Genomic DNA, 12,711 nt, shown 5'->3' with positions numbered 1-12,711 from the left:
ACCTACAGCTATCAATATGGTGCCAAGTTGAGATTCAGGACTATCCACTTGGGAATAGAAAACACTGGTTTTTATGACTTCTGTGCAGTTTTCAGCAGCTCCTTCAGCATGCCACCTTGTATGGCAGGGTATGGAAAAGCCACTATAACTTCCAACTTAACCTATCTGACGCTACATCCCTTCACTTGCCTATACTGAAGCTTCCCCTTCTCTGTAGCACCCTGTCACACCTCATTAGGAGAGCTGGGCAGCCCAATACGCATCCTTCTCTACAGCGCTTCACCCTCTGGAGTACAGCCCAAGCCCACTTCATTTAAATTCTCTTCTCCATAGCCCGCTCCCTTGTCTGGTCTGAGCCTAACCTGCTGCTGAATCCCTCCCAATCTTTAACCCTTTGCAGCTGGCTAAGTACCTCAGAATCGTCACTGAAATCTTCAGTGACTGTGGAAGTCGATGCCTGACGAGGGAGTTTGGTTTCATACACCATGATGCTCCACCTATTGAAATGAAACCATTGAAACTGTTACTACCCAGCTTTTGGCCTCCTCTATATGAGAAATACAAAATGATGACTAATAGAGAATGAAAGGGCTCTTTATCCGAGCTGTATTCAGAGTTGTGCACATGTGCATTCAGAATAAAAAAAGATCACATTCCTAGATGCATGTGTCACATTCTGGGGTACAATCCAGATCAGTGGGGGGTTGTGTCACTGCCTGCCCTATAACCTTTGGTCCTCCACAATGTTTTGCTATTTTAGCTCCCAATCTGGGCCTCTCACAAACAGCCTACCAGCATACAGGTCACACTCTGAGCGTCTGTGTATAGCTGCGGTGTTGGTCCAGCAGCTCTGACCCCAACAGCCTGTCAACAACACACCAGTCACATTTCTGGCTTCCCCAGTCCTGAATTTTCCCAAAACATGTGTTCTTCAATGTCCAGTCCTCTCCTGGACAGTTCAGATATGAAGGTTCGCTGCTGCCGGAAAAAGTCAATATTCAACAGTTTGCTACTTTAACTGGAGTTACCAGATATCAGGTTAAACACAACATTGGATTGGTTTAGATTAAAAAATAAAACACGTTGGTTAACAAAAGAAGATAAGATTTTAAGTGAACTCAAGTATAAGAGATAATGTTAGAAACGGTAACAAGCAAATAAAAGTGAAAACACACATCTAAAACTCAAACTTCATCTAGCAAGTTTTGGTTCAAGGCTTTGTTCAAGATGGCTTTTCTCACCCACAGTGTTCCAGCAAGATGGTGACTGACTCTTTCCTTGGTCAGGATCTCTCCTGGAGACTCAAAGGTGCTGGTGTCTTCATACGTGAAAGAGAGAAACCCCTTGGGGTTCTCCACCTCATTCCTTTATAGTCCAGTGACCTTTGAAATTGATTCTTCTAAGGGTTACTCTTCAAAGTAAAGTTTACTCAAGCAGTAAAGAAGTCAACATGGAGTCTGGTGGCAAAAACAGCTCTCTGCTCTTTTTTCTCACTTGTGTTTGCTGAAATGCAAATTTGCTTTGTCTCCTGCCATCTCCTCCCCTTGCTGTTTTGAGGACCTGTTTACTACTTATATGTAAATTGAGGTAAACACACATTCCTTTAGTTCCAGAGGGGTAGCCGTGTTAGTCTGTATACAGCAAAGACAACGAGAGTTCTGTGGCACTTTAAAGACTAACAGATTTAATATTTGGAGATATAAGCTTTTGAGAGGCTAGCTCTCTTCTTCAGATGCAGTAATACAAAAATAGGTAACACAGAGGTATCATTGTTCTCAATGCACTTGGATTTCTATATGATACCTCTGTGTTACCTATTTTTGTATTACTGCATCTGAAGAAGAGAGCTAGCCTCTCAAAAGCTTATGTCTCCAAATATTAAATCTGTTAGTCTTTAAAGTGCCACAGAACTCTCGTTGTCTTTACACATTCCTTTGTTTAGAATAGACCTGTTTAACAACTTTTGCCTTGGCAGAGCTGTCTGGTTTTGAACATGTGCTAATAACATCATACAGAGGGATTTCACAACTTTACATACAATATTGCTACATACATTTCACCAAGATATTATTGACCTGAGGATTATTAGATTTCAAATGATATGTCATAAGGCATATTTTGTGCATAGGTTATCATATTAGTGTGTAGGCTGTGAATACAAGGGAGCTTAGTGTCAAAGCATGTTACCTGTAAAGAGGTTTGAACTGGGAGAAGGGAATGAGTGATACCCTCCTAATAAGCATCCCTTTCCATTCCAATGTCTCTAGTATTTCTTATTTGCTACCTGCACCTTCTCTCGCAGAAATACCCTGCGGGGTTTGCTATGAGAGTTGCCATGGTGCAACTGCCCAAAGACTGCTGCAGAAACATTTTAAATGTCAGCTTGATCTAGAAATAAATAGTAGGAGTACAGATGTGCATTTTCAGCTTTCAGTTTTACTTTTTGATTCAGACATAAGAAAGCTATTTCAAATCCTGAGTGAGCACCTTATGACAAAATCACAGATTGTACGCAGCAAGTTAAGCTGACAAAATTTCTAGAGTATAGAGACTGGGGACCTTGTCTGTTTCACTACACTATCTTAACTCCACTATCCAACTTCTTGATGGAGAAGAATCACTTGCAACTAGACAGCACATAACACTCAAGAGTAAACTGCAGGACAGGGAAGAGGATGGACAAAATGGCATAACAGATCCTTGCCATACCTAACTACTATGATTTTATTGCAGCCCTGGATCTCCTCTGAGCATCCGTACCCAACTGTGTAGTGCTTTGGGACTAGGTTGAAACCACCAAACTCATTTTACAATAATCATAGATGCATGTGTAACTATAGGTAGTAAGAGGAGGCCTTTCTCTAGACAGGTGTTACTAGTCACTTCTATATTGCACAGTATCTCCTAGGAGTCAGAGGATCACCCTTCCTCTTGCAGGTGTAATTATTCTATAGGGGTAATAAGGAATGTAAGAATGCCTTGCCCTGATAACAACTGGGGCAAGAGTATAATGGAGAACCACTGGTGGAACTAGTTAGTAATTTGGGCAGATAAGTGTCAGGAACTATACTACTATCCTGGGAGGCTGCTGTCTCAGAACAGAGCTTAGTACATAGTCTGGGGGTAGAACTGGATTCAGGGATGAGGGTTGTCATTTTTGGGCTGACACTCACCTGTCCAGCATTTTAGTACTGGCCCTCTCCAGCTTCTCCAGGATCTGTGGTAGCTGGGTGTCGTCATCACAAGCAGATCCCCAGCCTAGCACACGGGCAAGGTCATTTCCTGTACCCAGGGGCAGCACTCCCAACTGGCACTACATCAGGAGAAAAGAAGACTAATATGGATATCCAAAAGAGAAAACACAAGCCCCATCCATCCAAAAATAACACTGAGGAGAATGTTTCTGATTTCCAGCTGAGATCAATCACTGAGAGAAAACTAGTCATATGATAAAGAGGATGCAAGCTAGGGCTAACCACAGCCAAAAAAAGTATATTTTAAGAGAAAACTCCCTCCATTTTTTAAGATGTGAATGGAAAGAGTAGATTCCAATGACACTCCTGACCTATTCATGACAAAGAAAACCTTTCAACAGCTAGGCAGAGGTCAACAGTCTCATTTAACCACCAGGTGGTGCTGTTGCCTTTTTAAGGGAATGGCATGGGAATCTCCAGGAGAAATATTCCAGACTTAACACAGCACACTCACTTCAGGAAAGCATTTGGCTATTCCTGGACTCTGATACCAAAGGAACTTACATCCTCTCCTAGAATTTTTAAAAGGATTGGAGTAGGAGCATTGGTCTTTGGGAGCTAGTTCCAGCTCTCTCCCTGCAGAAATCTATGAAGGGAATGGTGTAGGAGCACAGACTGAGCAAATACTCAGAGCTACTCCAATACCTGGCTGTCATAGGATGGAACTGTGTAGGAGGACTGGCTTTGAGGGGGGTCACTGTTAATCCAGTGCCTGGCCCCATTCAGCAGAAGTTACTGCAAGAGCACCAGCTATGGGAAGCTTTTAGCTGCTTCAATTCTGGCACAACTGTATTTCTGTCTGATCAGAGTCCTCTTCACCCCTTGCTGTCTGTTCTTCGTTCATACACATGGACAAGCCCTTTGGTTGAGCAGGTACCTGTTTGTGAAGATTGAGGCTGTCAATTTCGGACAGAACCCATCCAACACTTCCATCCCCACCACAAACCAGAATCCGGAAAGTGTCAAATTTCTGGAATAAACGTAAACTGCAGAGGGAAACAAAACAGATGGGAAGAAAATGTGCTACTAAAGGAACAGGAGTGATTAGCTATTTCAATCTGGATTACAAACTTTGCTGGATGGCTTTGATTAGGCTCTGTTTTTTCAGTGAACACAAGCCACTGCTAGATTCCAGGTGAATTTGCACTCTTCATTGTAAAAAGGAAGTATAAATACAGTTGTGTGCAATTTTCATACCTATTCACGATATAAACTGGAGACTCTATACCAGGCACTTCAGATCTGAAACAGTGTACTTTAGTCTCAACGGTAAAGGAAACAAATATTTGATATCTGATAATCCACAGAATTAATTCCTATCTGAAGATTTTTAGTGTTCTCCATAAAATTAGGTTATTTGTCATGGCTTGGAGTGTTCTGAATTCAATGCCTCCACACTCAGAGCCAGGCTAATTAAAGCAAGACTGCAAGAGTGGAACCATTCAGTACGTGCACGTGTTCAGGAAGAGGAGATTACACCTTACAATTCTTAGTCCTTCTGTCACACAGGTAGTCTGTAAATCATTGCTCTGCTGCTGCCTTGTCTGTTTTGCAACTAGGCAAACAACTCACCACCAAGAAAAGTGTCATTTCCCCATTCATCTGGGCTAGTCTGGACATATGAGGCCTAAAAACTAACCTCCTTTAAAAGCTGTCTGTGGTTCTTACTGTAAAGCCTCCTACGGTATTGCCTGTACTAAATAAACTACAGAAAACCCGTGTTTCTTTAAGCAATCACTGTTGCATTGAGAAATAGCTATCATAGATGATGGCATATTGTGATACATGGTTTGATTGGCATGAGTATGAAATTACTCAGGAGTGAACATTACACCACACCATCATATATTTTGTTGTTGTCACTTACTTTTTCTACAAAAAAGCAATTTTAAAAGTTTAAGTATTTGATACTATCTTCCAGTTCCCTACTCTTTAAAGACATGTGCCTTAGTACCACAAGTCCAACCATACAGGCAGAAAGCAGAAATAACTAATACTATTTAATTTTAAAACCCTATAAAAATTATCTAATATAACTTTTCCATCAATCAGGGTGCTTCAGCTTTCAGGTCCAATATCTTGCAATTTGCCAAGGTGAAAAAAATGTCTACGGTAACTACGACAGTTCATCACCTATCAGACTTCAAAATGGTCATGGTCCAGGAGTGGATGCTGCCTGTCCTTGGACCCCAAATCAGTATGGTTTGAAATTTCTGCTTTTACTCAAGCCATATTGGAGGAACAGAAAATGAAACACTTGTGATGGGCTTTTTTCATTAAAAAGGCATGCACTCATGTGAACAAGGCTCAAAAGTTTGAGATGTTAGAAAGAGCCCAGGAGAGATGACTTAGTGGTCAGCGTGGAGGTTAAAGTTTATTCCATGGATGTCATTTTTTATTTGTAGATATTTCTATACAGCTCACTTTGACTGCATCTGAGTGCCATCTACAATAGCCAGTTTCTCATCATAGCAAATGCAATGGTTATAGTTAGATCAGTACGGCTATTCTAAGCCTGTTTTCACATAACTTGCTTTTTGGGGCTGAAGCTTCCAGGCTTGGTCTCATCCCAGAGGGGAGTTTCTGGAATCTCAGGGAAATCCTTTAGCTGTTTGGCAGTTATTGGAGTGAAAATTACACATTATTTCAACATTAAGATCTGTTTTTGGCTAATCAATAATTCAAAAACAGCTAGGGAAAGCCCCTCCACACTCAGCATATATACAGTTCTCTGTGAAGAGTAGTACCATTGCTAGATTTTTTGTGGGAAGGAGGGTGGAGAGGGAAAGAGAGAGAGATTTAAAACCAAAGAATCAATCATTGCTATTTCTTTGGAATATACAGGGAATTTGCTAATCCAGAGAACATCTCCCTACCCAAGATGAGGTCCTCCATTCATGAGGTCAAAGACCTGTGCTGGATTCAGCAGCTGTTTGAATCTTCTTAGGAATTTTACACCCTGGTTGTCTCCACTTTTTGAGTTGACAAAGACCAGCAAGGGGCTTGTGCAGGATGGGGGGCAAGTGGCTTTCCAGAACCCTGAGTGGGAAGAAAGAACACAGAAAAGATGAAGCTGCACCAGGGATGGGGGAAAGAAAGAAACAACCTCACACCCAGCAGTAACATGCTCCAAGCACATGAATGAAGAAGTCAGTACTTTCTCTGAGGTACTGACATATGCAGAGTAAATGCCAAACAGACACAGCTCTGACTCCAGCACAAACCACCTTCCACCAATCATGAGGTTACATGTTGCAGTTTTTCTAGGCAGATGCTGGAATTGCCAGATTCCCCACCTCCCCAGAATTGCTTTTTGCAGTAGCAACACCAACAGGTGCTGCACACCAAATACTGAAACTTTGGGGCAATAGCAAATAAATTGAATACAATATCATAATAAACAGCCCAAGGAACTCAATGCTGATCACTCATTCACATATTTCAGTCAAAACTTCCAGTTTCGGATTTATTGAAATTTTAACAGAATTTTCAGCTGGCTGCAAAATTTAGTCCAGGGCCTTAGGGTAAAAATATTTAGTTGAAAGGTCTGTAACTGAAAGAGAAAGGGGAAAGATAATAGCAGATACTTACCATCTGAATCAATGCTGTTAAGAGCTGTGGGAGGGATGACAGACACTTTACAGAGGCCGAGGGGGCACTTAGTTGGTAACAAGTCTTTACAGGTTGTGTGTACCTGAAATAACAAAACTGTATTCAAAACTAGCCCTGTGTAGATACTGTTCCACAATGCAGGAACCCATCCCACTCTGAAAACAGGACTTAAACAGCCAGGATATATGGGGGACATCTAAAGAAATGGGAATCAACAGTATTAAGTGACCAAAGATGTTTATAAGAAAGCTATCCAAAGACTTGTCTACATGAGGACTTAGGCAACTTAACTAAAGGTATGAAGTTAATGCACATAAATTAAAGTGCATTAAACCCATGTGGACACTTATACAGAAGTAAAGTTGTCTTAATTCATAAGCTATATTAAACACAGGTTTAATACATTTTAATTTATGTACATTAACTTCACACCTTTAGTTAAATCATTTTAACTTTCCTCAGTGTCCTGTGTAGACAAACCCTAAGGGTATGTCTACCCTGCAGCCGACAGCAAGACTTCCAGCCCAGGTAGGCAGGCTTGCGCTAGCCAGGCTTGAGCTAATGTGCTAAAATTAGCAGTGTGGATTTGCAGCTTGGGTTTTCAAGCCCACCCGACCTCCTTGGCAAGTCCAAATCTCTGCAGGGCACAACATCCACATTGCTATTTTTAGCATGCCAGCAAAGTTCTGCTAGCAAGAGACTGTCTATGGAGGATTGCCCCCAGCTCTAGTATAGATATACCCTAAGTGGCAAGCGGGGTTCACATTTGATTCATCACTTCTGTTAACTCTCCTCGGCCCTTCCTGTTTATACATGCTGCCTTTTCTTTTGAGATGGGCACTTGGCAAACTGGGTACTTAGAGTACATGATAATAAGGTTTGGAGCCAAAGGGCCAAATTAATCCCTGGTATAACTTCACTGACTTCAATGGGAACAGCTGAGTGCTCAACGTTTTTGGAAATCAGGCCCTCAATTACATGCCTAAGTACGGATTTTGAAGTCTCACTTCAGGCACCCAATTTTCAACATTTTAGTCAAAGTGGGGACACAGAAAGTACGAATAAAAAGAAAAGCTGGGAAAGAAAAAGGAGCAGTGAAAGATGGGAACACAGAGAATGGAAAAGTAGAGAGAAGGGTGAATACACAGTATGGGTAGAGCTGACATGGTGTCGGGTAAAATAAAAAAGAAAGGAGAGTGATAAAGTGCCCTGCACAGGTAAACAGAAATTAGGCTAGTGACTTTTTTGCTCCTTTCTGATGTACAAAGACCTGACACAGGGGTTTTTGGTTTTAATTTCTGGGGTTTTTTTACATGATAAATTCATGTACTGCCTTTTTCCCTATAGCCAACTAGAAAACTAGCAGGATTTATAATGTCATAGCTATTAAGCAAGTGAAACTTGTTGAATTGGGAGGGGAAATGGTTTTTATTCAATTGGTTTAAAACTCCCTGCTTTGTTGTTTGCTTCTGTTAATACCTATTCAGCTATGAACAATGGTTTGTTAAAGATCTATCTGCAGCAAAATGGCCCAGGACGTGCCCTCTACACATTAAATTCTTTCATGAAAGATCTCCAGCAAAAGGAGGATGGACTTGACAATCCAGGTATTTCTAAGGGAATGCTCAGATAGAAAAAAAAATAATGGAGTATTTTTGGTTGTCAAAAATCTTTTCAGGCCTTATACATATACCACAGCGAAGCAATTACACATAAGCCTTACTTCTTATTCTTACCCTTTGCAAACCACCTACAACATGGAAAAGAACATGGATACATTTAAATGAGTGCTTGGCTTGAACTTTCATTTCACATAAATGGCAATAACAGAACACACAGGTATGCGCACACCAAGCAGGGAGGAGACAAAGCTATCACAGAGGTGCACCATGTTCACTCAGCTTACCATGGCTTTGCACCAGAGGCAGCGCCAGTCTTGTAAGCGCAGAACACTGCCACATGTTTTATCGCACACTGTACATTTGGCACTCACGGGGAGGTTTCCTTCTAGCCACTGGTGTGGCATTGAAATCTGCAAACCAAACACAGAGGGAACCACTTTTAAGTTTCCAGACTACACCTCTGAGAATATAAGACATGGTGTGGCAATGAGACACACAGAGACGTGATGCTTGAGGTCAGCAAGGACACTCTCTAGGAAACACCTATTTGTCTACCTTAGATGCTTTCATGGCACTGAAGCACAAATAGTCTAAGTGATTTGCCCAAGGTCACAAAGGAAGTCTGGGTGGAGCAGGGACTTGAATCCATAATGTAGCTTGCGTATCTCCCGTTGACTTACTTACGTTACCGTACCATGGTGTCTCCACTGCGCTGCATTGATGGGAGACGCCCTCTGGTTGACGCAGCCTTACTTCTTTTGGGAGGGTGGATTAATGGCGTTGAGCAGGGAGCACTTCTGGGAATGCATCGATCCCTGCAGCCCCAGATCTCCCAAGCCCTAGGCTAGTACCGTAACCACTGGACCATCCTTCCTTTCCCAAGACTGAGACACAGGGAATCTCACCTTAAACTACTCAATTTCAAAGCACCAGGTCCATAACTCTACAGACGTCTCTTGCCATCAAGGAACCCTATCAATATAACACGAGGAATAATTTTTCCACATCAGGGCTTGGGGAAAGAAAGCTTCAACTGCTTCCAGTCATTACACCCTGATGCCTCAGAAGCAGCAGGTATGGAGGGAGATATGCAAAGTAGACTCCACAGTTCCAGCTATTCCAACCCAGAGGGCACATGGACTAGGCCGATACGTACCCCATCTTCATCTTCAATTATATCCTTCCCAATAGATGCCAGTGTCGTCCATTTGCAGTTGTTGGTTGCCCGGACAGCACACCGTTTGTGAGCTTTAAATTTGCATACTAAAGGGGAAAAAAAATAAATTAATCCTGCCACTGCACACATGATGTGGCATTATGAGCATAAAGGACTCACTGAGCAGCAAAACACAGAGTTTCAGATGTCTGCTCTGAAAGACAGCACCTTCTGTCTGGTTAGCAATAGCGAAGCAATCAGAACTAAATGCACCGAGTTGGTTAAAAGCCTCTATTTGCTCTAGCTGCTAACTCTTGCTCATCACTTTCACCACTGATTATACAAGGGTTATTTATCACCTTGTTAAATATGACATAATACATAGTATACAGTAAAATGAGCCTGCATCCCTTTACACATCATGGGTGTAACCTTCTCCATACTAGAAGTATGAGCTGCAAGAAGCTGTGCATGTCTGCTATGCCAAAACTGAGTAAGATTAACCACCTGAGATTCAAACACTTAAGTGTATCTGCTGCTATGAATAATAAAAAATACATTTTCAATTTGATTCTTCAAAAACAGATACTTTCACACATCAGATTTGGAAAGTTCTAATATTCTAAGGGAATGATTCTGGCAGATCAAAAATAAGTGCTTCACCACATCATTGTCAGATCCAACAACATAAGAACCAGCATTAAAACGACATACTGTCTGTCATCTTCCTACAACCCTCTAAGGACCAGATCCTGCATTCCTTATGCACCCAGCAAATTCCCCAGAAAGCCAACAGCAATCTGAGAGCAAAAGGAATGTAGGATCAAGCCCATAAGAGAGTTCCATTCTTACATATTCTGTAGCTTTCTGAACATTAGGTGTCACTTTCTTCTGGCCCATTTTGTAGACTGTAAACAACAATTCCATTGTTTTAAACGATCTTTGGAATACAGTAGTGAGTCACTATGGTGATATGCTTTGAGTGGGAGAAAATAAAGTGCTTTTACCTTCACATGAGAGTCCATGCGACGTGACCCCAGATAATGCCTCCCGGCACACATTGCAGTACGTTGGCCGAGCATGTGAGCAGGTGTACCAGTTATGCATCCCTGAGAAATGGTCCATACTGTACTGCGTAGACTTAAAATAAATATAGTACAGTAAAACCTAAGATGGAGGTTAAGCAGTCTCCTGAGATAGAAACTCAAACATAACAGACAAAAAAGGCAAAAATGGAGCAATATTTACTTGGGTGTGGGGTAGGGAGAGGGCAGGCTAAGCACAGAGAAGGACAAGGAGAAAGGTTGCTACAGACCAAGCACCTGGATACACTGAAGTAGGCTGAATCCCGAGCAGGTGCGACAAGTCAGGGCAATGGTGGTAGGCGGGACACAAGCAGTTGAAGACAAGGGGTGTGAGGAATGTGTTCTATACCATACCTACTCTACGGTAACTATTCTAACACTCACCAAGAGGGGCGTGTACAGAGTAGAAAAGTCACTGTAAGGGGGAAGTTGTACACAGGCAGCAGTTTGGAGGTTTTGTGTATAAGATCTGATCCAATGCCCACTGAAATAATGAAAGGGCCCCCATTAATGGGCACTGGGTCAAGCCCATAAACAGATGCTATTTGGGAGGAACCGTAAATAAAGCAGATAGCAAATAAGAGGGTTCTTCTATTACCTCAAAATGCTCCCGGTTCTGTACAGTCTTCAGTGCTGCAATCCAGTCTTCCATCTCTTTTCTGTTATCAGCACAGAGGATGAGCTTCCGACATGGAGTGATAACCTGACAGGACAGAGAAAATCACAACTGAATCCCAAGGCTGTCAGGAAGAATAGAGAGCAGGGAGCAAGTTTCCATGGAGTAAGAACAACTTTTAATACATGAAATAAACTGCTTCTGAGGACAGTCTCAGCAATCAGTTGTATATCTTTGAGCAAAAATCAAAGAAACTTTAAATGGTATTGCTTGCCTCTATGAGGCCAACAAAACTCTTTCAGTAGGGTTTACAGAGCTGAAGAGTTTTTTGTTCCTACCCTGACTCCTGAACTCATTAATAATTAGAGTTTGGGAAAAGCAGTGGAGAGCCATCCAAAGAACAGCACAATATAGAAATCAATCATACAACTGCAATGTCAGTCTATCAACTGCTTGGATATTGCATGAGGATTTTTAAAAAATAAACATTAGATTGGATTTTTCATATTAATTTGAACAATATTAACCCAATTTCTATTTTTATTTTGCTTATGCGGCAACATGCCCACTTCTACCAGTTAACATTCTGAGGCAAAATATGTGGTACACTGGAGTTAAGGCTATCAATTATTTAATGGGGAAAACATTTTTAAACCAGAATATAATCTTACCCTACAACGATGCACATTTTCATCACATCAATGCCTGTGAAAGTTGAGAAGCAACCTAACTTGACAGTCTGACTCTTATTGATAAATTGTCCCAGGCCCTTCACTCCATGTGGTTTCTCTCCTGCTGCTGCTTCCTCGATCATGACCATCTGCTCTGGGGCCATGTATGGAGTTTATAAACTCTGCGATGCTCATAATGTATGCAGAAACTGTTTCTAATAATCACTCTGACAACAGCTCTCCCAAATGTAAATTCTTGCTAAAATCAGCAGATTATAGATTAATCAACCTATTTTGGAGCTGTGAGAAGTGAAAAATAAATTTAAAAATTAGGAAAACATTCCAGAATTGAGATCATCATATTGAAACCTCATCTCCAGAATACTTGATCTGATTTACCTCAAACTTTCCCTAAAAATTCTAAGATCACACCTGATAGAATGGTTTCATTTGGGTGAAGATAAGGGATGCGTGCATGCCAAAACAGGATGATAATTGTGGGCTACTCTCAACCTTAACGTTACTCCATAACAAACCTACAAAACTGTAATTCAATATAGCTCTAAAATCTGCCCTAGAGATATCTGATACTAGCATCTGTACACATAGCCTAAAGCAGCCTGGGAGAGAAAGAAGATTTAGCTGGAAAAGTTCTTCGAGTCTAGCATATTTGCTGCTGCTTTATCCATGTTTAA

At 41.4% G+C, this 12,711-nt stretch overlaps 1 protein-coding gene across 6 annotated transcripts in view; it reads right to left on the bottom strand.

The window, feature by feature from the left end:
* The window catches only part of DGKD (diacylglycerol kinase delta), an 81,285-nt gene that overhangs the window by 26,138 nt on the left and 42,436 nt on the right, over positions 1–12,711 (bottom strand). For 5 of the 6 annotated variants that reach the window (XR_010918146.1, XM_067538814.1, XM_067538816.1 and 2 more), the window contains 9 exons: positions 11,328–11,432; positions 10,652–10,784; positions 9,645–9,751; positions 8,773–8,898; positions 6,846–6,948; positions 6,131–6,293; positions 4,132–4,240; positions 3,174–3,313; positions 413–497 (listed from right to left, as the gene is read on the bottom strand). Coding sequence is in view for 5 of the 6 variants with exons in the window: in XM_067538814.1 (XP_067394915.1) it covers positions 413–497; positions 3,174–3,313; positions 4,132–4,240; positions 6,131–6,293; positions 6,846–6,948; positions 8,773–8,898; positions 9,645–9,751; positions 10,652–10,784; positions 11,328–11,432 (1,071 nt within the window). In the remaining variant the exon portion in view is untranslated. Of the gene's footprint in view, positions 1–412; positions 498–3,173; positions 3,314–4,131; positions 4,241–6,130; positions 6,294–6,845; positions 6,949–8,772; positions 8,899–9,644; positions 9,752–10,651; positions 10,785–11,113; positions 11,193–11,327; positions 11,433–12,711 lie in introns of those variants that run through there. The other variant, XM_067538819.1, reaches the window with a different exon arrangement.

This window comes from Emydura macquarii, unplaced genomic scaffold (assembly GCF_026122565.2).
Source record: "Emydura macquarii macquarii isolate MOO-44397 ecotype Brisbane River unplaced genomic scaffold, CSIRO-AGI_Emac_v2 contig_499, whole genome shotgun sequence".
In the NCBI taxonomy this organism is placed as follows: Eukaryota; Metazoa; Chordata; order Testudines; family Chelidae; genus Emydura; species Emydura macquarii.
This window is presented reverse-complemented; position numbering and strand designations above follow the sequence as displayed.